We start from the raw sequence: 27,791 nt of genomic DNA, 5'->3' as shown, positions 1-27,791 counted from the left end.
CCATGGGGCACCGAAGAGGCGTCGTACAAGGTAGGGGCGACGTCGTAAGGCGGCACCGCGGCAACGCCATAGGACGGCGGCGCAACAACGCCGTAGGGCGGCGGCGTGGCGATCTCGGTCGAGGCAGGATCCCCCGAGGTGCCCGATCCAATCAAGGACCCTGGCGGCGGCGGGGGCAGCGGAAGACATCGTAACCTAAACTGATACCATGTAAAACATATGATTTGGGAAACTGCTCGACACCCTAAATGGGGTGTGGCTATCTCATTATATAGAGGTACCAATAGGTACAATACAATGTTACAATATGTGTACAGAGGCTACGTCTATATTGTCTAACAAATCCTAGGGCCGTAAGGCAATTCATCGAGTTGCTGCTTCTTCCTCTGATCTGCTGCTCCGCTCGTCTTGGACCGAAGAAGAGCGCAGTTTCAATTTCCTTGCAGACGATTTCCCGCGAAAAGAAAAAAGTTTCCTCGCGGACAATGACATGGAGAAATTAAGAGTTACAATTTCATGTGGAGCCGCGGGAGGAACTGAATGAGTTGTGGGCGAGCTGCTCTTGGGAGGCGAGGGGAGGAAGTCCATCCAAGCAGCAGTGGAGAGGGGGATGATGGAGCCAGAGACTTGCGACGGTGGTGGGATCTGGTTTTTTAGGCATTGGTGCGAAGGGAGCGGCGGCGGATGGACTATGGGAGGCGGCGGCGGCTGGGAACCAAACCGGACGCCTGTCTCGTTCCAAACGGGCCGCTTTTTCTAGCGGCAGCAGGAGGCTGGTTTTCAGTGGGCTTCCGATATTTTTCGGACCGTTTTTCTGGGTATTCTTTTCCCGTCACGAACCGAAGTGTTTCGTCCGCCGCCATTGTCCGTTTCTGCCACCGAAGCGTTCTGTTGCTATACGTTGTCGCTCGACGAGGACCTCCTCCGCACTGCCTGCGCGTAGACCGAGCTCTCCTAGCAAGATCCCAGCATCTGTACTCAGCTCGGCCTCGGCATCCATCTCGCCGCGGACTACCATGGTGAACTCCGGCGGGAACGGTCCTCGTCTGCCCCCTCGCGCGGCGCGGCGGGAACAAGATGTCACGCGGCGCGGCGCGAACAAGATGTCGCGCGGCGACTCGATCTAGAGATACTGGGAGGTCCGAGTTCCGTTCTTCTCCAAGATTTTTATATGCACTGCTATTCTATCGCATTCACAATGTTAAAATTATCCAAATGCCTGCAGAATTCTTGATTGTTCAATTCATTTAGGAAGACGATAACTGCCACACGTGTGGCAGTTAAGGGGTCTGCCCACACGTTTTGTGTGGTGTCTAAGAGGATCAGTCCACACGTCTACGTGTGGCCAAAACAACTAGCGCCCACACGCATCTTTTTTTTGCGGTCCCTCTCACACGCCTACGTGTGGGAAAATGCATAACGCCCACACGACCTCTCTCAGCCACCTACCTAACGGTCCCGCACGCCCCGCTTGACAGTCACCACGTGTCCCCGTAGTTGCGATGGTCCGGACCCTCTTCAATGTCCGTTTAACTGCAGTTGCCATGTCGGACAACTATAGTTGCCATATCAAGTGCCAGATGCCATTTTGGACAACTGCATCTGTTGCCATGTATGGTTTGGTTTACTATAGTTGCCATAATTTGAAGACTTTAGAGGTTGCCATCTACTAAGACTAAGCAGTTGTCATGTATGGTCTGGTTTACTATAGTTGCCATGATTTGAAAACCATAGGAGTTGCCACCTACTAACATTAGGCAATTGTCATGTAGCGCTACAAAGAGACATGGCAAAACAACATATTCAGGTAAAATAGAGTTTCTATCTGCTTACAAGAACACTACGGAAGTTGCCGTGTACCCTGCAAAACACATAGCAACTGACATGTTTGGGCAAAAAATAGAGAGTTGCCATCTGCTTACAAGCACACTAGGCCAGTTGTTATGTACACTGCAAGACGCATGGCAACTGGCAGCTTGGGTGTGGGAGAGGAGACGAACATGTGGGCGAGATGGCAAATGCCCACACATCAGCCCTTGTGCGTGAGTGAAAACTAGCGTGTGGACGTACTGCTAAACGTCCACACACCGGCCCCTTCCGTGTGGTGAAACGAACGTGTGGACGGCCGGGTGAATGCTCACACACCAACCATGTCCTACGTTGCACCACAAACATACTAAGATTCGTGCACCCACAAATGGACGCGGATCCATGCATGTGGGCGAGATGCAAACGCCCAGACGTGTGGGCGTTACTGTTTCCGTTAATTTATATGGGGATGCAGATTCTGTTCCGTTAGGAACTGCCGCTCTTTTAGCACCTGATTGCGCATCGCTGAGCTTAGGGCATGTCCAATGCAGGCGCTATAAGCGAGCGCTAGGATGGATTTCCTTGCCGTTACGCTTCATTCCCTGCCAATCCTGGGATTTTCCTTGGCATCGACGTGTGAGGTGGCGCCGGGCGCTCCAGTAAAAAAAGTCTCACAAGCGGATATAACGGGAGTCGGGCGCTATAAAGGACGCAAAGAAAGGAACAAAAATCCACTAGGTATGTACGCATCTTGCGGTGAACTTCGCCGGACGCTTCGTTTGTAGCGTTGGAGGTTACAGGCGCTTGCACTTTTTTAAAATTTGCCTAAGCGTCCGCAGATTGATACGAGCGTTGGAGGATGAGACTATTACATCGGTGCTAACTGGTAAATTGTTATTTTTTTCTCCTCAAGCGGCTGTACAAGCGCCTCTCCATTGGAGATGTCTGTTTTTCACTCTTAGTAACTGCCTACTAGCTGTCACTTGTCAGATCATCATGTTTATGCCGTTGCATTGTGCGAAAACTGTAGCTGTTTTCATGGGAAAGTAGCAGCAGATGCTAAGCGTAAACATTTTTCACTCTTAATAACTGCCTAATAACTTCCACTTGTCAGATCATCATGTCATTATTGAGTTGCACGAAAATTGTAGTTGTTCTTCTGGGAAAGTAGCAGCAGCGCAGGCTAATCTTAAACCTTTTATACTCTTAATAACTGCCTAATTACTATCACTTATCAGATCAACATGTTCAAGTCGTTGAGCTGTGCGAAAACTGTAGTTGTTTTTCTGGGAAAGTAGCAGCACATGCTAAGCTTAAACCTTTTCCACTCTTAATTACTCCCTAATTACTGTCACTTGTCAGATCATCATGTTCATCATTGAACTGTGCGAAAATTGTAGTTGTTCTTCCGGGAAAGTAGCAGCACAGGCTAAGCTTAAACCTTTTGCACTCTTAATAACTGCCTAATTACTATCACTTGTCAGATCATTATGTTCAGGTCATTGAGCTGTGCGAAAACTGTAGTTGTTTTTCTGGGAAAGTAGCAGCACATGCTAAGCTTAAACCTTTTCCACTCTTAATAACTGCCTAATAACTTCCACTTGTCTGATCATCATGTTCATCATTGAGCTGTGCGAAAATTGTAGTTGTTCTTTTGGGAAAGTAGCAGCACAGGCTAAGCTTAAACCTTTTGCACTCTTAATAACTGCCTAATTATGGTCACTTGTCATATCATCATGTTCAGGTCGTTGAGGTGTGTGAAAACTGTAGTTGTTTTCCTGGGAAAGTAGCAGCACAGGCTAAGCTTAAACCTTTTCCACTCTTAATAACTGCCTAATAACTTCCAGTTGTTAGATCATCATGTTCATCATTGAGCTGTGTGAAAATTGTAGTTGTTCTTCTGGGAAAGTAGGAGCACAGGCTAAGCTTAAACCTTGTGCACTCTTAATAACTGCCTAATTACTATCACTTGTTAGATCATCATGTTCAGGTCGTTGAGCTATGCGAAAACTATAGTTGTTTTCATGTGAAAGTAGCAGCACAGGCTAAGCTTAAACCTTTTGCACTCTTAATAACTGCCTAATTGTCACTTATCATATCATCATGTTCAGGTCGTTGAGTTGTGCGAAAACTGTAGTTGTTTTCCTGGGAAAGTAGCAGCACAGGCTAAGCTTAAACCTTTTCCACTCTTAATAACTACCTAATAACTTCCACTTGTCTGATCATCATGTTCATCATTGAGCTCTGTGAAAATTGTAGTTGTTCTTCTGGGAAAGTAGCAGCCGAGGCTAAGCTTAAACCTTTTGCACTCTTAATAATTGCCTAATTACTATCACTTGTTAGATCATCATGTTCAGGTCGTTGAGCTATGCGAAAACTGTAGTTGTTTTCCTATGAAAGTGGCAGCACGGGCTAAGTTTATACCTTTTTCACTCTTAATATATAACTGCCAAATTACTGTCACTTGTCATATCATCATATCGAGGTTGTTGCGCTGTGAGAAAATTGTAGTTGTTTTCCTGGGATAGTAGCACTACAGGTTAAGCTTAATTTTTTTTCACTCTTAATAAGGGCACCTCCAACGGCAACCCGTAAAAAACCTCTTGCTTCCGTCCACGGACAGGGGTTACTAGACCGCGGACACATATGGAAGGCAGCCATCCAAGCGTAGTCCGATTCTGTCTACCGGCAAATTCAGACTCAAATCTTGTTGATCCAAACAACGCGCCGGATCACACACGCGCCGAATCGCATCCCCGATCAGAACCAAAAGGAGGCAAATATGCTTAGTTTTTACATACTCGACTCCAAAAGAACATCAGTCCGGCAGTCCGTGCATTACTTCCCTACCGGACCAGCCATCCCAGCAAGATGCTTGCCAATCAAGGAGGTGCAGTAGCCGCCGCGTAGGCAGCCTCCGCGTCCACCTCCGCCTCCACCACGTACTCATCTTGCGCCGCCACCAATTGATTTTTCTGCCGCTCTAGCATCTGATAGCGGATGGATTGCATGATAATTCTAGATTCATCATCCAAAGAGCCAATATTCAAGGTCAACATCTTGGCATCATCTGCATTGGTTGCGATCTTCCTCATCTTTTCATTGAGGGCGGCCTTCTTCTCTTCGAGGGTCGCCTTCCTCTTCTCGATCATGGTCCTCCTATCTTCGAGCTTGATCTTCTTCTCCCTCACATCCATCAACTGCTTGAACCTCTCTGCGTTCCACTCCCCCTAGATGTCCGAGCGCCTCACGCATGCCTCTTCCTTCTTCGCCAAGATCTCCTCGAACCTCCATGTCACCTTGGCCGCCGCACCTTCTCGCTTCGCCCTCTCCTCCTCCCATTTCTTGCCCCGTAGATTTCTTCTAACCTTCTTCTGCGATTCTTGGGCTGAGTTGGTAGGGTCACCGGTTTCTTCCTCATTGGCTTGGGCGGCAGTCTCGGCAACGAAAAGGTTCCACTTCAGCTGCCCATTCAACTTAAACCAACAATGCATGCGGTGAAGGATTCTTCTCCAACTTCTTGTATACCACACAAACACGAGTAGGCTACAAATGGGAAACAATGTAATTTCATCTAGTGAGCAACAAAACAATACATGTCCAGCTAGTGATCAACAAAACTAGAGCATATCCGGCTAGTGATTAACAAAACTACAGCATATCCGGCTAGTGATCAACAAAATTAGAGCACACCTCGCTAGTGATCAACAAAACTAGAGCATATCCAGTTGGTGATCAATAAAACTAAAGCATATCTGGCTAGTGATCAACTTACTTGCTCGGTGATTTGTGCACCGCTAGGCCATCATACAATGAGATGCTTCAAGTGCCCGCAATACTTGGAGACGGCCTCTTCTATGGTATACCATCAATGGTTGAGGGACTTCTACTCATGATTGCGTATCAACGCATTAGAGTAGGGAGCGAAATGCTTGTGCTCATGGAACCCTATGTGAATGTGCCTCGAAAAGGTTGTGCCTTTTTGCTCCGTGCCATGGATAGGATCGAGGCTAGTGGGCAACCATGTGTCGCACAGCAGCTCGTCCTCCCGCATGTTGAAGCTTTCTCCTCTACCTTTCTTCTTCGGATGTCCGGCTGTATCATCCAGATCATCGTCGTCTCCCTCCTCCTCCTCCTCCTCCTTCTCCCCCTCATTCCCCCTCTGGATGCTGCTCTCCGTCAGTCTAATGTTGTTATTGCCGTGTGCCATCGCCGGACTAGGTGTAGGACCACTGCTGCTGGTAGTTGCCAGACTAGGTGGGATCCGAGTCATCCACCTGCTCCTCCTTGTTGCCCCCTCCTCCTCCCTCGCCTCCGTTGTGGGTGACATCGAGCAACTCACGGTCACGCGTTGTACGCCGGCTCCCTCGCTTTCGGCATTGCAGCAAATAGCGCGCCGGCACCCATCTGCTCTCCGCCTGCTGTTCTCGCCCCGACGAGCGACGACGAAGAATACTCGAGGAAGATCGGCGCCGCGTTAACATCGACGATGTAAACAACGGTACCAGCTGGGTTTGCGAGCTGCTTGGCAGCGTAGTAGTACGAAGGCTTGTAAGGCTTCGGCCACGATGACGTCAGTAATGTGGGAGCGCCCGTCTGGTGGCATCTGCCATGGCCTTGCCGACCGCCCCGTCTTCCACGACCATCGCCACCACCAGGCCCACCGGTGGCCGGACACCTGCTCCTCGTCTCCTCCTTTGCGCCTTCGCTTTGACGCGACGATTTTGCCGCTTCTCTTTGTTGATCTTCCGGGTGAGCGTGACGCTCGGATCCTCTGGCACCTCCATCACCTCCGCCGCCTCCATCTCCAACAGGTTCTTCGACGGTTGCATGCGTCGGTGGCAGAGGGAAGGAGGGGGTGGGAGAAAAGAGCGGAATTGGGTGGAGAGCGGCTTGGAGTGGAAGAAGAGAGTGGGCAATTTTGGCGCGGAAATAGTGTGGGATGCTTCAAAAGCGCGGGCTCGGTCTTCCTTGGGGGGGAGGGGGGCAGGGGGCGGGGAGCGACTTTTCACGTGTCCGGACTCCCGTAAGCCTCCCCCACGCTTGTCTCTGGTTTGCGGGAGAAATCGCATCGGGACTGCTCCCCGGACCGATACAGATCGGCGTTGGATGGCTTCCGCGGTCCGGACGGTTGCAGGAGGTTTACGGGTCGGCGTTGGAGATACCCTAACTACCTAATTACTGTCACTTGTCATATCATCATGTTGAGGTCGTTGCGCTGTGCGAAAACTGTAGTTGTTTTACTGGGAAAGTAGTAGCATAGGCTAAGCTTAAACCTTTTCCACTCTTAATAACTAGCTAATGTGAGTGGGCGAAGGACTATTGTTGCATTTGTTGAATTTTGTCACTAAGCAAAATGTTCTCTGCAAACATCATTCTTATTTCCAACAAAACTCAAATACGTGATTACCATTATAATTCTGTAGGGAATGGTAGGTGGTCAAGAAGTTGCAGTGAAAAGACTACGTAGAAAATCTCAACAACACACAAAAATATAGGAATGAAGTAATTGTAATTACCAAAACGCAGCATACAAAATTGGTTCAACTTATTGGATATGAGGGAAATGAGAAGCTTCCCATATATGATTATCTACCTACCAAGATCTTGGATGATAACCTTTTTGGTACATATTTTTTCCATCTCCCAATACGCCAGCACGCTGACAAAAAAACAGTTCTAATGATAGAGAGAGCACATCGTCAAGGCCACACCAAAGCTGGGTTTAAAGATCAAATTATCCTTACTCTGAATGACATAACAGATGGTTTAAGTACTAGCTAGATTTACACGGTATACATACCACAGTTTGCAATTTAATAAAATGATTTTATTTCTAACAAGATCCAATGCATCGGGGCCATAGCAGCCGGGGCGGTATAGGCTAATATTTCAGTCACTAGCCTGACTGATAAGCAAGTGATGATGGCATCCTAACTCCGACGTGAACAGCTGAGATGTCAACTCCATCCAACGCACTCTCAGCGACTCCAAGCCAATCGACCATAAATCCAAAAAACTTTGCATCGTTGAATCATCTTATTAGACATGTGGACAGATACTGAACGATTCATCGGAGCATTTTTATTTATTTATTTGCTTGTGACCGATGCTCGATGAAAGCTTAACAATGTAGCAGCACCAATAGACTAGTGGCTACCGATGGATTGGCCGGCTCACCCATTCTTCACCCGCACTGCAGTTCTGATCCTTCTAATCCTCCAGCCATTGAGCATGTCCCACGACAGGCTGGTCTCCGGCAAGCTGGTCTCCACTGCCAAGCCGTTGGTCGTACATCGGCGTGTAGACCAGTTTGTCCAAGAATTGAAACACTGGGGTTCAACCGCGCGGCCGTATGAGAATATAACCCAGGCCGGGTCAGTGTTGTTTAGAGGGGCACCCGAGAGCTACCATACCTTTTTCTAGTGTTAAATGTTTTCAGCTGTGACATGACGAGTAAGAGAATATTCAGTTTGCACATTAGGACGTTAGGAAATTATGTCTGAGAAACAAGTCTATGTTTGGCTTGTTTCTCCTCTTCGACGCGCTACTGATGCTTTGTTCAAATGGTCTGGTTACTTGCAGTTTTGGCGGCCGCTTAGCCGCCCCAGGGAGAGAGACGCCATCACCTCCATCATCACCCAGCTTCGCGCGATGGCTCTCCGTATGGCTCCGCAGCTTCCCCCTCCACCACCTGAGCCAGATTAGCTATTCTACGTCTTTGACGCCGCCGCCGTGTGTTGGGTGTGCCACCTTTGTGGTGTTTGGGCTTGTTGAGCTGTGCCCACAGCAGACTTTGTATTGTTTGTGTTGGACCTTGTTGCGGTGGCGTTGTGTGTGTGTGTGCTGGGTGCTACCTTGTTGAATGCTTGGTGGTTGCTTTATTTATAAAGCGGGGCGAAAGCCTTTTTCGGCAATTATGTCTGAGAATGGAAGCACCTTTTCCGTCGGTACGTACATTCATAGGTTTGACCAACGACTTTGAAATCCTGTGATCCAACCGCGCCGGAGCTGGACCGTATGATCTGGGCCCGGTCAGTATCTCAATATTAAGATCTCACCCACCGCGGTCATTCGCTGATCGCTGTGTCTTGCTATTACGGATTTTTCCTTTTAGTGAGAAGCGATGTGGTTAATGATGACGAAAAAAGAACTAGCTACCTACTCCCTTTATTTTGAATTACTTGTCGCAGTTATGGATGTATCTAGATGTATTTTAATTCTAGATACATCCATTTCTCCGACGAGTAATTTGGAACAGAGGGAGTAGTCAGCAGTGATGGTGGCATCCCAACTCCGACGTGGATGGCTGAAATATAAACTCCAGCGCATATTATGAAACCAGCTCATTGTAGCATTCTCTTTGCATTATCAATCATCTGCTTCCGTGATAGAACAGTCGTGGATCGTTGGTCAAACTATCTTTTTTTACTTTGTAGACGAAGGTTCGATGCAAGTGCTTTTCTCCATTGAGCAGCACTGATATATAGCCTATAGCTTAGGTACAGCTTAGTAAGTAAGATTTTAGCCTAACCAATTGATGGATTCAGTGGCTCTGGCTTGCTGCACCGCGGCCCTCATCATTCTATTCCTTCCTTTGAGTGCCTCCGACGACCGGCTTGTCCCTGGCAAGCCGCTGGCCCTTGGCAACACCATCATCTCTGATGGCGGAGCGTTCGCCTTAGGCTTCTTCAACCCCTCCAACTCCACTCCAGCCAAGCTGTACCTTGGCATATGGTACAACAATATCCCTGAGCTCACAGTTGTGTGGGTTGCCAACCGTGAAACCCCAATCTCCAATAACACTTCCTCTGCACCGATGCTCTCCCTCACCAACACCTCCAATCTCATTATCTCCGAAGATAATAGTGGCGACCGTGTCCTTTGGACAACGGCCAACATAACCACTACCATTGGCTCGTCTACCCCAACAGCGGTGCTTCTGAACACTGGCAACTTCGTCATCCGATCGGCAAACGGTACCACGCTGTGGCAGAGCTTCGACCACCCCACGGACACGCTCCTCCCTGGGATGAAGATGCGGATCAAATACAGCTCGCGTGACACTCGCGATCATCTGGTATCCTGGAAGGGCCCCGGCGACCCTTCTCCAGGACGCTTCTCCTTAGGTGGCGACCTGGACACACCCCTCCAAATATTTCTGAGGGACGGGCAGAGCTTGGTGACCCGTAGCAACCCATGGACGGGGATCCAAGTGTTTAGCTTTAGCCAACAACAGCTGGTAGGGGCCATGAACGTTAGTGATGTTCTCATCTACATGGCCATCATCGGCAACGGCGATGACATCTATGTCACATATAGCCTCTCTGATGGCGCCCCACCCACAAGGACAGTGTTGACCTATTCTGGTCAGTATCACATTGCGATCTGGAGTAGCAGGTTGTCGGTGTGGGTTGTCGTTTCGATGTGGTCTGCTGAATGCAATCGCTATGGTCATTGTGGCCCATATGGCTACTGCGACGAGACAGTCGTGCCTATCCCAACTTGCAAGTGTCTAGATGGCTTCGAGCCAGCAAACAAGGAGGAGTGGACTAGTGGCAAGTTCTTGGCGGGGTGCCGGCGGAAGGAGCTGTTGCACGGGTGCACAAGTAATTACTTGGCCATGTTGGGGATGAAGTCTCCAGATAAATTTGCGCTTGTCGGAGGGGGCAGAAGTACGTCTGAGGAGTGTTTGGCGGAGTGCAACCGCAACTGCTCCTGTGTGGGGTATGTGCATCGCAACGTCAGCAGTGGCAGTTTCGGAGGAGCCGCGACAATGTGCTTGTTATGGGCTGGGGATTTGATTGACACTGGAAAATTACGCGAGCCTGGTGGAGAGACGCTCTATCTACGACTAGCAGGTAGCCGGTGGCAACAAACTTTCATTTTGTCTCTTTCTACTACCAGTTTTGTCACTCTCATTTTTACTGCTGTTTTATCTTTGCTAATATAGTTAAGTTGTATCAGTCATCTTCTTTTTCTCTTATGTTATATATATGTATGGCGCAGGTAAAAGGCGAAAAAGTAATGCAGTTAGGATTATGCTGCCAGTTCTAATCAGTAGTTTTTTCGCAGTCATATGCATCTCTCTTGCATGGTTAAAGTGCAAAGGTATGTTTCGCCGAATCTACTTAAACAAGTTTTATGTGAAAACTTTATGAGAATGCCAGTTTAATAACATAACTTGGAATTCATCATCTACTACCACAATATGCCCTCAGTTTCCGGTATCGTCTAAGGCTCTAAGCCACTTAAATAGTGAATTAATAAAAAAAAGGGGCAGCCCGATGCACGTAGCTCCCGCTTGCGCAGGGTCTAGGAAAGGGTCCGACCATTTTGGGTCTACTAGACAATTGCCCGTGCGTTGCGACGGGAGTATAAACATTCTAATAGATTAGCCCCTGACTGCACGTCTATTATTGTATTATTGTTTTTGAGAATCCACGTATATTATTATATTGATACGCTAAAATCTTACCAAATATTTGTATGCAATTGCCATGATTTATCTGCCATTTTATTGTTAAGCACTTATTTGGTAAGAATTTAATGACTTGCCAACAAAATATGTGTTTATTTTGGTAAGTTAATAAACATGAGACAATTGAATGGATGGGAGAAAAATCAAATATGGGAGGAAGAAATCAAAAAGGATAAGGAAAGAGTGGGTCGTATATATGGAAGGTTGGACGAAAGAGAGGTGAAATGGAAACCTTATGTTCTTTTTAAGTAGTATAATAAACATGAGACAATTGAATGAATGGGAGAAAAATCAAATATGGGAGGAAGAAATCAAAAAGGATAAGGAAAGAGTGGGACGTATATATGAAAGGTTGGACGAAAAAGAGATGAAATGAAAACCTTACATTCTTTTTAAGTAGTATAGATAGTACACAACCTTTCCCTATATTTCTACAAGAGACTATTTTCAGGATTTGAACCCGTGACCTCATGGTCACAAGGCAACAGCTTTACCGCTGCGTTGAATAGTGAACTAGAGCAAATACATTTTTTTGGTGAATGTTTTTTTTGCCTGATGGGTTATTTCATCTTGTTATGTGAGTTCATAAAGGGAATAACAACAATATAGAAAATTTGTGGGGTCACGTATAACTTTTTATTTCTTATATCCATGGTATGCTAATTGTAAATGAATGTTACATTGTGGTCGCAGGCAAGAACAAAAATTGCAGAAGGCACAAGAATATAAGATTGGATGGTATGAGTACCTCCGAAGAACTTGGTAGAGATGAGGCTCCTCATGATCAAGATTTTCCATTCGTAAGATTAGAGGAAATTTTTCTTGTGACCCACAATTTCTCTGAAGCATGTAAGATTGGACAAGGAGGATTTGGCAAAGTATACAAGGTAGCTTGTTGACTATGTAGTTCACGTTATTCCTTCTAAATTAGGAGAACTGATTTATTCATATGTAAAACTCAACTTTATGTTTCCCTAGGGACTATTAGGTGGTCAAGAAGTCGCAATCAAGAGGCTAAGTAGAGATTCTCAACAAGGAACAAAAGAATTCAGGAACGAAGTAATTCTAATTGCAAAATTGCAACATAGAAACTTGGTTCGACTTCTTGGGTGTTGTGATGAAGGAGGTGAAAAGCTCTTGATATATGAGTATCTTCCTAACAAGAGCTTGGATGCTACCCTTTTTGGTACATATTCTAACAACAATCCATAATTTCCTAAGATAACCCAAAAATTTACATTTTTGTCATATTTGTTTCTTTGTAGATGACTCAAGAAAATTGTTGTTGGATTGGGAAAAACGGTTTAGTATAATCAAAGGGGTTGCAAGGGGGCTTCTATATCTTCATGAAGATTCAAGGTTCACCATAATTCATAGGGACCTAAAAGCTGGAAATGTTTTGCTAGATGCATACATGAAACCCAAGATAGCTGACTTTGGTATGGCAAGGATCATTGGTGATAACCAGCAAAATGAAAATACCCAACGTGTAGTTGGAACATAGTGAGCATTCATAAAAGAAACTCATATTAGTAAGTTAAATTCATGTTAGATAAATTCTAACAGTTTTAGTATAACCAAGCAGTGGCTACATGGCTCCTGAGTATGCAATGCAAGGTTTCTTCTCTACCAAGTCCGATGTCTACAGCTTTGGCGTATTAATACTGGAGATTGTAACTGGTATAAGGAGAAACTCCAATAGCCAAACCATGGGATTCCCTAGCCTCACAGTATATGTGAGTAGACAGAATATTTATATTAAGTTCCATTTCTAGAAATAGATCAAAGTCCGAAGTAATTTTTTGTTTGAGGGATAAATTCAGTACTGATATGATGTTCTTTCTTGTTTTAGTCATGGAATATGTGGAATGAAGAAGAGACCGAGGAACTTCCTGACTCATCTATCATAAATGCTTCACCAGAAGAAGTTTTGATTTGTGTCCATCTAGCACTCTTGTGTGTCCAGGAGAACCCAGACGACAGGCCACTCATGTCATCGGTTGTGTTCGTCCTAGAGAATGGAAGCACCACACTTACAACCCCCAATCGCCCTGCCTACTTCGCACGGCGGAATGTTGAAGTGGATGAGTTAAGAAAAGATATTCACACTTCCATGAATAATTTGACTCATACCGAGATAGAGGGGCGGTGATTTTTTTTAATTATTTAGATTTCTGTGCACATAACATCGTTGTAAATCCTGTGGCTCACAAAATAGTGACAGCATTTTCTAAATAAGACACAATAATTATCTATCATGTGTTGTTCAGAAGGCATGATCTTTGAATGATATTCCGTTTCTGGCCTAGTATATCACTCTCAGTTTATGAAAATTAAGATACAATGAAGGCGACCTCTACATTGAAAGCAAGTGATATTCTTGTCTGCCGTTCTTTCATTTGTTGTGTTTATACTTGTCAGAAATAGTAGGATGGTCACACAAAGTTAGGGTGCTTCATCGAGGGCAACTATAGTAGAATCTGGGTTTGTGGTAGAAAAATAGAAAAAAATGATTCTGAACTATCAGATTGAACATGCATGATACAGATTATAGTGGAGGGATCTGATCTACCTCAAACAGTGCCTCCAGTGCGACAACGGCCAGGAGCCACCGGAGAGATCGTACAGCGCCTCCACCCTGCATACTTGCCTAGCTTGGAGGAGGCATCTAGGCCGCCGCAACCACAGTCGGATGGATCTGTGATGTCGCTGCATAAGGGACTTGGGCTTGAACGACGAGGATAACGCTACCAAATTAGCTTGCAGGGAGGGACCTTCCTGCAAATTGTGTGCACAAATCACTCCACTCCAATCCGGGCCATCAATCTCACATCTGATGGTCCAGATTCATTTTTCCTATTTTTCTACGACAAGCCCAGATTCTATTGTATTTGTCCCCCCAACAACCATCGTGTGCATTGTTGAGTACATTTTCTGTATTCTGACTACATATACAAGGGCGCATCCACTTGATTGGTAAGGTCTGATGGACTAGACAATGAAAATTGTGCAAAAAGTATGACAAACAGGGAGGTGTCACGACCAAGTTACCTCATCATTTTGCAACTTGTGCAAAACCAACGGTCATGCAGGAATTCCATCGAACTGAGCTACGACTCAAGTTGTGCGCGTCGACCAATAGACCTTGGTGCACTCAACATGAAAGCTTTTTCCTGCACATGACGATAGCAGCGAACGGTGGGTGCACCCAACATGGGTAAACCACAGCGTATAGGCAAAGTTACCTATCTAGTGATTCACAAACGCAAAACAAAAGTAAACTATCTGGTGAACAGTAGGACTACTATGTGAAGTACGTGTAAGTCGTGCTGCTGCGAGCACAACCCAAAAGTGGAGCAGTATCTTTAATGTTACCCAAGATTTTGGTATGTACTGCTATTCTATCGCATTCGCAATCATAAATGTTAGTGCATGTAACCAAAAATAATATCACTGAAAACTATGTTCGAATACAAATCGAAAGATATAATTTTTGGTGGCATGTATTATTATTTTGCTTACTTAAATCTATGGCCAAAATTTGACACAAAATAATATGGGAACCAATAAACCAGTACAGAGGTGGTAGTTGATACCATAAGAATAATTTTTTAGATTCATAGCTGTTCTTACCAAATGTATATAAATAGTGACATTTGATATAAAACAAGTATTTCACTGTTGTGAAGACGAACTCTACAACTTGTGTGATCTAAGAGCATGGTTAATAGTATAGCCACGCTGCTCCCACGTCACACATATAATGAGGTTAGATATAACACTTGCTATTGGACTAATCTTTTTTTACCTTCTCTCTTTCTTCATAGTATTTATCTAGAAACACATATAGAGATGGATTCTTGTATATCTACTCCCTCTTGTTTCTCTTTTATTGTCTCTCTCCTCTACACAAAACCAAGTCTAAAATGGTCTCATGAAGCTGTCATGACATATTCATCTTCGTTGTGTTCCTTGTCCTCCTACTCACGTTGCAGTGGTGTGCTTCGCCCCGGGCTTTCAGAGCGCGTGGGCACAAAATGTATTTCATGTTCTGTGAGTGTCGTAGTAGACATGAAAATGGTTAATTCTCAATCAACAATCGCTAGCCTTTAGATTAAAAAAAATCCTTTTTCTTGTTTGAATAGCACGAATCTGTCATATGGCCGGAGTTTTTGAGCGTTCAGTCGCCTTTGAAATGGTAAAACCGTTTCGAAAAATACTGTTTGGGCTCACACTGGCGACGTTGCCCTGGTAAGCTGGTAACTACGGTAACGCTGCTTCGACGTGGACGGCTGAAATGTCAACTCTCAACTCGAACAATAATCCAAAAGCTTTGCATTTTTCAATCGCCGAATTCCTTATCAACACTACGTGAGTGCTGGAACCGGTCACTAATTTGTCAAGATATTAGCACTAGTCCTTTGCTGCTTGCAAGACCAAGCATCATATATCGATCGGGACTTTGCACCTTAATAACTAACAGCATGTCAGCATCAGCAACGGAACAGGGCACGATTAGTAGATTCATTGCCAGAGCACGTAGGAATTTACTGCAGAACACTTCGGCCTGATCGATCAATGGATTGGCCGGCTCTCACCTGCTACACCGCGGCTCTAATCCTTCTGTTCCTGCCGTTGCGGGCAGCCGAGGACCGGCTTGTCCCCGGCAAGCCGCTCCCACCGGGCGCAACCATCATCTCGGACGACGGTGCCTTCGCCTTGGGCTTCTTCAGTCTCTCCGACTCCACTCCGGCGGTCCGGCCAGCCTGTCCCTGGGCGTATGGTACAGCAGCATACCGGAGCTCACCGTCGTGTGGGTAGCCAACAGGGAGACCCCGGTCACCAGCAACACTTCCTCGCTGCCGAGGCTATCCTTCACCAACACCTCCAACCTCGTTCTCTCAGACGGTGGTGGCGGCCATGTCGTTTGGACGACAGATGTTACAGCCACCTCGAGCTCCTCTTCGCCGGTAGCGGTGCTCGAGAACACCGGCAACCTCGTTGTCCGATCGCCGAATGGGACTATATTATGGCAGAGTTTTGACCACCTCACCGACACGGTGCTTCCAGAAATGAAGATACGGCTCAGCTATGTCACACACGGCACCAGCCGTGTGGTGTCCTGGAAGGACCCTGGAGACCCATCACCCGGGCGCTTCTCCTATGGAGTCGACCCAGACACTCTCATCCAGTTATTCTTGTGGGACGGGACTCGCCCAGTGGCCCGCAGTGGCCCGTGGGAAAATATTCTGTAGAGCATAGGTTTAGATGCATCTCCTTATCTAACCATCCATCTCTACCTCGCGATTCGTGCAAGGATATTTGTCTTTTTTATTTCTTTCAAATAAAACAACATATGAACTTCAGACTTTGCAGCACAACAAAACATTCTAACTAGAATGTGGGAAAAAACTTTCAATTTTTTCGTGCATCATAAATACTAAAAATAACATTTTTAATAAAGAATATCTCATTTTGTATATGTACGTCGGTCAAAAAAATCTATAAGTTTTTTTCTAACATTGTAGTAAGAATGTTTTGCTATCTTGCAAAGTCTGATGTTCATATGTTGTTTTATTTGGATGGAACAAAAAAGAGAAAGTTTCATGTAGTAAGTTAGTTGTCTAGCACGGATCTAAAAGCTATATTGAAGGGTAAGAATAGGAGGTGTTCATGAGCCCAAGCTTTAAAAATGTCGTGAAGAGTGAGCACCATACCAGCAGGATAACCGCAGTGCGACCGTCATCATCTACCAGGCCGTCGTCAACGAGGACAAGGAGATCTATGTCACTTACACCGTCTCTGTCGGCGCCCCACACACTAGGTATGTGGCGACCTACTCCGGAGATTTCCAGCTCCAGAGCTGGAGTACCACCTCCTCAGCATGGGTAGTCCTAGAAAACTGGCCATCATCGGAATGCAGTCGGTACGGCTTTTATGGTACATACGGCTACTGCGACGAGACGGTAGCACCCATACCAATGTGCAAGTGCCTCGATGGCTTCGAGCCAGTAAGGACGCATGAGTGGGAAGCTGGTAGGTTTTCAGCCGGGTGCCGACGAAAGGAGGCAATGCAGGGATGTGGTGACGGCTTCTTGGCCTTGACGGAGATGAAGGCGCTGGACAGGTTCATGATTGCCGGCGCGAACATGAGCTCGTTGTAGGAGTGTGCGATGGAGTGCAGCAGCAATTGCTCCTGCGTGGCGTATTCATTCATCAACCTAGGCAGCAGCAGGTCTGGAGGAGAAGCGACGAGGTGCTTAATTTGGACGGGGGAGTTGATCGACACCGGGAAGTTCGGCGAAGGGCTTGGCAGCGTCACGCTATATCTCCGGCTTGCAGGCTTAGAAGTAGCAGCTGGTGCCAATTTTCTCCCTCCTTCTAGTTACCTTGTATTTACAAACATACTTTCATGATTACATCAGTCATTGCCCATTCTATGGTATTTGTACATTCCACAGGTGAAAGGACAAAGAGCACCGTGGCGAGGACTGTCCTGGCAATTTTAGGAACCGGTGTTGTTGCAGTCCTATGCATTTTTCCTCGCATGGCTAAAATTCAAAGGTATTATAGTGTTTCTCCTAATGTGAACCATATAAATTTACAAAATAAATAAATACGTGAAACAATAGAAATAACCCCTCACATGGTTTTGAGCATGAAATTAGCCAGTGTTGCAAATGACTTAATCAATATTGGCGATGTACTAGAAATAAGATGGACCACACATCACTAGTAGAAAAAAGATCAAATGTGAAGCACATTAGTACCGGTTTGAATTTGAGCCGGCACTAATATGACCATTAGTGCCGGTTCCAACGGCTAGGCGGGCGGGCATCATTAGTACCGGTTCAGGCCCCATCCTGACCACAGCCGCACTGGCCTCATTAGTACCGGTTCATGCCATGAACCGATACTAATGAGGCCAGTGCGGCTGTGGTCAGGCTGGGGCCCCACGAAAACCTTTAGTACCGGTTCATGGCATGAACCGGTACTAGAGTTTCTTAGTAAGCTGATTTTTAGTCCCACCTCGCCAAGAGAGAGGCAGTATGAGCGGTTTATAAGCCGTGAGTGCAGAGACAATGACGAAGAGGCGCAATGCTCACTTGCACGTTGATTAGCTTCAAACCTTTCGGAATAGCATAGATTGCACTGAGCTATCTGCAGTGCAGTCTACACTATTCCGAAAGGCTTGAAGCAAATTAACCAGCATTGCACCTCTTTTTTATTTTTAATAACTTATTTGAACTCTGAACTTCTTTTGTGTTCAGTATGCAGCATTCAAAGCGACGTCATCAATTTCCAACATGTTCTGACATCATTTTTGTTTTTCGGTCATTTACCTAATTGTTTAGAGAGCTAAATGACCGTGAAATTGAAAATCACTACAAAATGAATTCTGAAAATGTTGAAACTTGACATGGTATCATCATTTCACCCGCATAGTATGTGCGAAAGAGTAGAGAGGGTCACGGCAAAAACTGGACGCACTTCGTGTACAAACTGGACAAACTCTTTCGGAGTATCAGGGTTTCGGACGAGAACTCATCTGTTACACGGGCACTTGAATGTTTTTTAAACTTATTTGAACTCCGAACTTCTTTTGTGTTCAATATGCAACATTCAAAGCGACGTCATCAATTTCCAACATGTTCTGACATCATTTTTGTTTTTCGATCATTTACCTAATTGTTTAGAGAGCTAAATGACAATGAAATTGAAAATCACTACAAAATGAATTCTGAAAATGTTAAAATTTGGCATGGTATTATCATTTCACCAGCATAGCATGTGCGAAAGAGTAGAGAGGGTCACGGCAAAAACTGGACGCACTTCGTGTACAAACTGAACAAACTCTTTCGGAGTATCAGGGTTTCAGACGAGAACTCATCTGTTACACGGGCACTTCAATGTTTTTTAAAGTTATTTGAACTCCGGACTTCTTTTGTGTTCAGTATGCAGCATTCAAAGCGACGTCATCAATTTCCAACATGTTCTCACATTATTTATTGTTTTCCGGTCATTTACCTAATTGTTTAGAGAGCTAAATGACCGTGAAATTGAAAATCACTACAAAATGAATTCTGAAAATGTTGAAACTTGACATGGTATCATCATTTCACCCGCATAGTATGTGCGAAAGAGTAGAGAGGGTCACGGCAAAAACTGGACGCACTTCGTGTACAAACTGGACAAACTCTTTCGGAGTATCAGGGTTTCGGACGAGAACTCATCTGTTACACGGGCACTTGAATGTTTTTTAAACTTATTTGAACTCCGAACTTCTTTTGTGTTCAATATGCAGCATTCAAAGCGACGTCATCAATTTCCAACATGTTCTGACATCATTTTTGTTTTTCGGTAATTTACCTAATTGTTTAGAGAGCTAAATGACCATGAAATTGAAAATCACTACAAAATGAATTCTGAAAATGTTAAAATTTGGCATGGTATCATCATTTCACCAGCATAGCATGTGCGAAAGAGTAGAGAGGGTCACGGCAAAAACTGGACGCACTTCGTGTACAAACTGAACAAACTCTTTCGGAGTATCAGGGTTTCAGACGAGAACTCATCTGTTACACGGGCACTTCAATGTTTTTTAAAGTTATTTGAACTCCGGACTTCTTTTGTGTTCAGTATGCAGCATTCAAAGCGACGTCATAAATTTCCAACATGTTCTCACATTATTTATTGTTTTCCGGTCATTTACCTAATTGTTTAGAGAGATAAATGACCGTGAAATGGAAAATCACTACAAAATTAATTCTGAAAATGTTGAAACTTGGCATGTTATCATCATTTCACCCGCATAGCATGTGCGAAAGTGTAGAGAGGGTCACGGCAAAAACTGGACGCACTTCGTGTACAAACTGGACAAACTCTTTCGGAGTATCAGGGTTTCGGACGAGAACTCATCTGTTACACGGGCACTTGAATGTTTTTTAAACTTATTTGAACTCCGAACTTCTTTTTTGTTCAGTATGCAGCATTCAAAGCGACGTCATCAATTTCCAACATGTTATAACATCATTTGTTGTTTTTCGGTCATTTACCTAATTGTTTAGAGAGCTAAATAACCGTGAAATTAAAAATCACTACAAAATGAACTCTGAAAATGTTGAAACTTGGCATGGTATCATCATTTCACCCGCATAGCATGTGCAAAAGAATAGAGAGGGTCACGAAAAAAACTGGACGCACTTCGTGTATAAACTGGACAAACTCTTTCGGAGTATCACGGTTTCGGACGAGAACTCATCTGTTACACGGGCACTTCAATGTTTTTAAACTTATTTGAACTCCGGACTTTTTTTGTGTTCAGTATGCAGCATTCAAAGCGACGCCATCAATTTCCAACATATTCTGACATCATTTGTTGTTTTTCGGTCATTTACCTAATTGTTTAGAGAGCTAAATGACCGTGAAATTGAAAACCACTACAAAATGAACTCTGAAAATGTTGAAACTTGGCATGGTATCATCATTTCACCCGCATAGCATGTGCGAAAGAGTAGAGAGGGTCACGGCAAAAACTGGACGCACTTCGTGTACAAACTGGACAAACTCTTTCGGAGTATCGGGGTTTCGAACGAGAACTCATCTGTTACACGAGCACTTCAATGTTTTTTAAACTTATTTGAACTCCGGACTTCTTTTGTGTTCAGTATGCAATATTCAAAGCGACGTCATCAATTTCAACATGTTCTCACATCATTTGTTGTTTTTCGATCATTTACCTAATTGTTTAGGGAGCTAAATGACTGTGAAATTGAAAATCACTACAGAATAAACTCTGAAAATGTTGAAACTTGCAATGGTATTATCATTTCGGAGTATCAGAGTAGAGAGGGTCATAAAAAGCCTACTCAGAAATAAATAGAAGAAAATAAATAAAGCAGAAAAGAAATAAAACTATAGAAAAAAATTACTCAAAAATAAATAGAAAAAAATAAATAATGCAGAAAAGAAAAAAACTATATAAAATTACTCAAAAATAAATAGAAGAAACTAAATAATGCAAAAAAGAAAAAACTATATAAAAAATTTGTTGGGGCGCTGCCCAGTGAGCCTGCCAGACCTAGGGTGTGCAAATGCAGGCCCAGAAGGGCCAGCAGACTCACAGGGCAGCGCGCCCTAGTTAGGCCCAGAAGCCTACTATATAGAGAAGCTCGAAGGAGCAGCCGCAGATGGATTTATAAACCAGTGCAGCTGCTCTTCGCTCGGCGAGGTGGGACTAAATATTGTGCACCACCGGTGGCAGCGCACAACCATTAGTACCGGTTGGTGGCTCCAACCGGTACTAATGATTGGGCCTTTAGTACCGGTACTAAAGGGGTCGTTTCCCGCCCCTTGGCCTGGCGAAAATTGGCCTTTAGTGCCGGTTGGTGGCTCCAACCGGTACTAAAGACCCCTCCTATATATATGGCACTTACGAAAAAATCAGTTTTATCGACCACCACTTCTTCTCGATCCAACTTCTTCGCTGCGCCCGTCGCCCATTGCGCGCCGCCCTCGCTGCCCCCGCCGCCCGTCGTTGCCGTCACCGCCGTCGCCCCCGCCACCCGTCGTCGCCGTCACCGCCGTCGCCCCCGCCACCTGTCGTCGCTGTCACCGCCGTCGCCCCCGCCGCACCCGTCGCCGCCGCCTCTCGCCTGCGGCCCGTCCCCGTCGTCGCCCGCCGCCGCCCGTACGCCGCCGCCCCCGCTCGTAGACACACACACACATTGTTTTTACTTATTTTGTATTTTCTGTTGTTTAGATTAATATTAGATAAATTACGTAGATAATAATGTTAGAATGTTAATGTTAGATGAATTATATAGAAAAAAGATGTTAAATATTAATGTCAAATATATTTTACATGAATTAGAACAAGTTGAACTAGTTGAATTAGTATAGCTAGATATTAATTAGGTATATATATGAGATTTGAAGTAGTTGAATTAATATAGCTAGTTTATTTTTAGTATGAAAATTAATAGAACAAGTTTATTTTTAGTAAGAAAATTTAGGTATATGAGATTTGATGATCTAATCAAAATATTACTATATAGAACTACCTACTTTATTTTAGAAATAATTAATAGAACTAGTTTATTTTTAGTAAATGCTTAGTTGAATTAATAGAACTAGTTTATTTAGTTGAATTGATAGAACTAGTAAGTGTTTAATGTTTCACCTATATATGAACATATGTTAGATATTAATGTCAAATGTTAGATGAATTAGATATAAATTATATGTTAGATATATATTTAATTTAGTTATATGAGATTTCATTAACTAATTAACATTTTGTTATATAGAACTAGCTACCTTATTTTTAGTAAGAAAATTAATAGAACTAGTTTAGTTGAATTAGTTGAATTAATTAGTTGAACTAGTTAGTTGAATTAGTTCAATTAATTAGGTATATTTTTCGTAAGTGCTTAGTTGAATTAGTTCAATTAATTAGTTGAACTAGTTGAGTTAATAGAACTAATAAGCGTTTAATGTTTCACCTATGAACATAGAAATGTCGTCTGACGACGAACACAATTTCATTATGTGCGAATACTGCGAAGACCAGCGCGGCCTGTGCGGCAGAAATTTTCTAGTTGATGGTAGATGCTTCAGCATCAAGCTGGATGAGAACTTCGAAGTGGATACAGTAAGTCACAACGACAAGTCTTTTTTCGTAATTAAGCATGACTTATGCTTCATTTACTTCAACTTTTAATTTTAATTTTTCACTATTCTAGTAGCGTATCCCCTGCCATGCAAGAATTTTTGTCTTGGATAAGATAGGTTTCAGTACTAACGAAACTATGGAGGTAAAAGGAGTTTACTTGAAGACCGAGCATGGTTATACCTTCAACGTCAAATTATACAATGCAGACACATACACCTATTTTGAAAGCAAAACTTGGCAAGCACTATGCAAGGCTTATGCATTTGAGCCTGATATGGTTATCACCTTTGATATTCGTCCGGAAGATGATATTGAAGGTAATAGAGACATCTGGGTCGATGTGCAGACGCCTCCAGTTTTACCATTATGTGAGTTTCTCAACCATATTTATGTCTTCGATATGAGATTATTTGAACCAGTTGAATAATTAATAGATTTCAATTTATATTGAAAGCTTACTTCCACTGTCCTGGGGCTTGGTAGACAGGACCGTCCACTGTCCCGGGGCTGAACTAAACTGCGAGGAGACAAGTCATTATGTTTCATGGCTTGAGGATATTGATGCTATCAAGACAAATTTCTTTGCTGCATTTAGAAATGTTAGTACTCAAAATGTGTGACCAATAGTGTTTGTACTGAACTACGGTCACATATATTTAGGAAAGATGGTAAGATTTCTACTATTTCTCCTCAGTGCATCTTTTGCATACATTATTTTTTTAAGCTAAACTTCATTGCTAAGTATGTTACTATACGATGTTCTTCAACAGGGACTCCCGATGAATGTTGTGCCTGATTGGATCGACACTAAAGGTACCATGAATATTGTTAGCTTACGGCCAAGATATCCTACAATGCACTTTAGTGCATTCAGGATTTCTAATAGCGAGGAATGCTTAATAGTAAAAGACTGGAGCAAAATTGTGAACGATCACAGAGAAATACTAGGGGGCAGCAATCAGAAGCGCAACCCATGATTAGGAGACAGGTTCATCTGCATGCTCCAATATGATGAATCAGCAAAGCTATACATGTTCTATACTATTTTACCTGAGAAAGAGCAGCAGGAGTGATTAATTAGCTAGTTCATGCTCTTAGTACTTGTCCTCTTATGTCCGTGTTCTTCGTCCTGAACCTAATCTCAAAGAGTGATTTGCTTTTGTGGTGTTATGAACGCTTATAATATCATTACCATGTTGAACTCGATGATATCTTTTCTATGAAAACCGTTGGTGATGATATATATGATGCAAGAGTTTTTATATTAATATGATGATGATGATGATGAGTTATTATATCATTTATGAAAGAAATTGCATATTAGTTTCAACTGGATGGATTCTAGATAAGTGATCAAGTACATGCCATATCCATATTACCTTGATCACTTAAGTAGGTGATCAAGTATATATAATATGGATATGATATATACTTGATGACTTAGCTAGGATCCACGCATCCAGTCAAACTAATCTATGGTACATTCACCTAATGATTCAACAACTCATTATAATGTAAAACAATCACTAAATTAAATTGAAAACACAAAATTAAAGTAAAAATAAAAAATAAAACCAAAACACACCCAAACATTTAGTACCGGTTGGTGTTACCAACCGGTACTAATGTCCTACGCGCCCACGGAGCTGGCTCGTGCCACGTGGTTGCCCTTTAGCACCGGTTCATGCTGAACCGGTACTAAAGGGGGGGCTTTAGTGCCTACAATTTAGTGCCGGTTACCGAACCGGCACTAAAGGGCCTTACAAACCGGTGCTATTGCCCGGTTCTGCACTAGTGCATGCTAGAGAAACCAAACCATCTCTTTACCTGGGAGGATGAGGCTAGGAGGAAGAGGTAGTTTTTCGTAACACATGTAAGTTGTAACTTAATTTACATGATTGGGGGTCACCATTTTGTCAGGTCAACCATTTCCCACCATGGCATAAAGGTTATATTTGCTTTGGTTTTTTAGTCCATGAGAGAATAGTAGACATACATGGACAGTTCTAGTGGTGAAATATACTCCCTCCATCCCATAATTTAAGATCTTATTAGATTCATTTATGGGAGGGAGGAAGTAACACTTTATTTTTATGTTAATCATACACTCATCAAACGAGGAATAATTATAACATTGTGCATTCAGGCAAGAACAAAAAAAATGATAAAATACAAGAATACTGCATTGAATGGTATTTGTACCTCTGATGAACTTGGGGAAGGAGACCCTCCACATGACCATGAATTTCCATTTGTAAGCTTTGAGGAAATTTCTCTAGCAACAAACAGTTTCTCCGAGACATGTATGATTGGACAGGGAGGATTTGGCAGGGTCTACAAGGTATCTTGATAGATCAGCAAATTCCTGAAGTTCATTCTAAAATTAGTATAATTAAATTGTTCATTGAAAAGTTTGAGTCTAAGTCCCCCTTAAAACTCTCCAGGGATTATTAGGTGGCCAAGAAGTTGCTGTCAAGAGGCTAAGTAGTGCTTCTCAACAAGGAACAAAGGAATTCAAGAATGAAGTAATTCTAATTGCCAAATTGCAATATAGAAACTTAGTTCGACTTCTTGGATGTTGTGGTGCAGGGGATGAAAAATTATTGGTCTATGAGTATCTGCCGAACAAAAGCTTAGATGATGTCCTTTTTGGTACATATTCCAGAAACAATCAATAGTTCCCGAAAACAAACCACAACATTTTCTAACATGTGTTTATTGTAAAGCTGATTCAAGAAGATTAATACTGGACTGGACAATACGGTTTAATATAATAGAAGGGTGACCATAATTCATAGGGATCTCAAAGCTGGAAATGTATTGCTTGATGTAGAGATGAAACCCAAGATAGCCGACTTTGGTATGGCGAGGATCTTTGGCGACAACCAACAGAATGCAAGCACCCAGCGTGTTGTGGGAACATAGTGAGTAAAAATTTCAAAAGTATAAACCATGTAAATTTGAAAGCATGTTAAATTCATGTTTACTAATCTATGTGAGTGCAATGTCATACAGTGGCTACATGTCTCCATAATAGGCCATGAAAGGTGTCTTCTCTACCAAGTTTGATGTCTACAGCTTTGGTGTGCTAGTACTTGAGATTATTACTGATATGAAGAGAATCTCAAATTGTCACACCATGGGCTTCCCTAGCCTCATTGTATATGTAAGTATACACAGAAGAATTTTGTGAAGTTCTAAATATAGGAATATATCAAGTTATTGATGATGTTTTCTAATAATCGTCATTGTTTCAGTCATGGAATATGTGGAAGGAAGGAACGATAAATGAATTGGCGGACTCATCTATCATGGATACTTGTTCATTGGATGAAGCTTCACTTTGCATCCATGTAGCACTGTTGTGTGTCCAAGAGAACCCAGGTGATAGGCCACTCATTTCATCAGTGGTGTTCGTCCTCGAGAATGGAAGCACCACACTTCCATGCCCAATATGCCCTGCCTTCTTTACGCAGCGAAGCGTGGAACTTGAGCAAATCGGAGATGGTATCCTAAACTCTAGGAATAGCTTTACTCTAACCGAGATTGAGGGGAGGTGAAATGCATACAAGTTTTCTTAGACATGGGAAATAACATTTCCCTGTGAAACATATATGTTGCGCTTCAGTTTGTTTGGAAGCCGAAAGGGGGGGGGGGGTACTTAGGTATGGCGGAATGGGCCAATCTGGTCTTCCATAGTAAAGAGATAGACGGAACTGATGTGAAACGACTTATTAGCATATTAAGAGTTCATTTTGGAATGGGATATACACCCAATATACTAAATCAACTAAAGACTCTAGGCTTCCATCAGGCCACTACATCGATTTCGTTAGGAATCGGTGATCTTCTTGGTTAGTCCAAGATGCAGAAAAACAGAGTTTTGACATGTAAGACAAACATTTAACTGATGGGAATCTGCAACCTCTTGGTTGAGAGGCTGATTTGACGAAGTATATTGGAAATTCTCCTACAAGATAGATCACATCAAACTAGACGATGAACACGTGCACAAATTTTTTTTAGCCAAAGGCATGTGTCGTGCCTGCTTTTCTTTTTATTTCTTTCTCCTTTTCTCGGTATGATCCAATATTTCACAGCCTTCCCTGTGTATATACACACCCGAAGCTGCCGGCCTAACGATCAAGCTAACCAACGTAATCGGATACAAACTCCAACCTTACCAAAACTAGTACGTGCTTTGCAAACGCCACCAATGAGTCCAAACCAGACACAACTATTTCTAGTCTTCTATATATAAATAGGAGCTCCCCATTAGATGATTTCTCTTAACATGTAGACTATCCACATCAACATCAACATGCAACCTTCCACGTCAATCAATGTGCCACCTCATCGAGTAAAATCTAAGTGCGCCACGTTACGAAGCAGGTCTGCCTTCTCCGCCTCCCCTCCCCGGCGGCCGCCATCATCGCCCCATCCCCGTCGAAGCCAGACAAAACTTATTATACTAGACAGTCAGGAAGTCGTCGTGCTAAGGTCCTATAGGACTAATGCACCAGAACAACAACCGCCACCGATGAAGAGAACGGTAGATCAGAAGGATCCAACCTAAAGACACAGGAACATAGACAAACGAAGACCGGATCAGAGCAGATCCACCAAAGACAACCACCAACAAAATCCTGCGAGATATGCCGAAGACACATTTCCACCCGCCCTCTAAGAATGCTAGGCACACCACCGGGATGGGGGCAAGGTGGGGAGAAACTTATTCCATCTTCAGAAAACCGCCGCCATCTCACCTTCTAGAGCAAGACACAAAGCCTAAGAAAACTGAAATGGATCCCTCCCGCCGGATCATCA

At 43.6% G+C, this 27,791-nt stretch overlaps 1 protein-coding gene and 1 pseudogene across 1 annotated transcript; both read left to right on the top strand.

The window, feature by feature from the left end:
- Window positions 1-9,342: 9,342 nt before the first annotated feature.
- Window positions 9,343-13,523, top strand: LOC125510352 (G-type lectin S-receptor-like serine/threonine-protein kinase At1g11300). Its single transcript, XM_048675504.2, has 7 exons — window positions 9,343-10,670; window positions 10,819-10,920; window positions 11,984-12,177; window positions 12,269-12,476; window positions 12,556-12,793; window positions 12,876-13,026; window positions 13,143-13,523. Exons 1-7 carry the CDS (start codon window positions 9,350-9,352, stop codon window positions 13,440-13,442), a joined length of 2,514 nt encoding a protein of 837 aa, XP_048531461.1. The 5' UTR covers window positions 9,343-9,349; the 3' UTR covers window positions 13,443-13,523.
- A 2,333-nt stretch (window positions 13,524-15,856) lies between these two features.
- LOC125510350 (G-type lectin S-receptor-like serine/threonine-protein kinase B120) lies at window positions 15,857-26,524 on the top strand (annotated as a pseudogene).
- The last annotated feature ends 1,267 nt before the right edge of the window (window positions 26,525-27,791 follow it).

This window comes from Triticum urartu, chromosome 5A, assembly GCF_056163025.1.
Source record: "Triticum urartu cultivar PI428250 chromosome 5A, HENAU_Tu73, whole genome shotgun sequence".
Lineage (NCBI taxonomy): Eukaryota > Viridiplantae > Streptophyta > Magnoliopsida > Poales > Poaceae > Triticum > Triticum urartu.
The sequence above is the reverse complement of the archived record's forward strand: the minus strand, read 5'-3'. Positions and strand labels throughout refer to the sequence as shown.

What these genes read in the sequence shown, in the direction of transcription:
- LOC125510352 (XM_048675504.2), top strand. Translation starts at nt 9,350, where the DNA reads ATGGATTCAGTGGCTCTGGCTTGCTGCACCGCGGCCCTCATCATTCTA. An exon ending in GATTTGGCAAAGTATACAAG is followed by an intron (nt 12,178 to 12,268) that starts GTAGCTTGTTGA and finishes ATGTTTCCCTAG; the next exon opens with GGACTATTAGGTGGTCAAGA. An exon ending in CAACGTGTAGTTGGAACATA is followed by an intron (nt 12,794 to 12,875) that starts GTGAGCATTCAT and finishes ATAACCAAGCAG; the next exon opens with TGGCTACATGGCTCCTGAGT.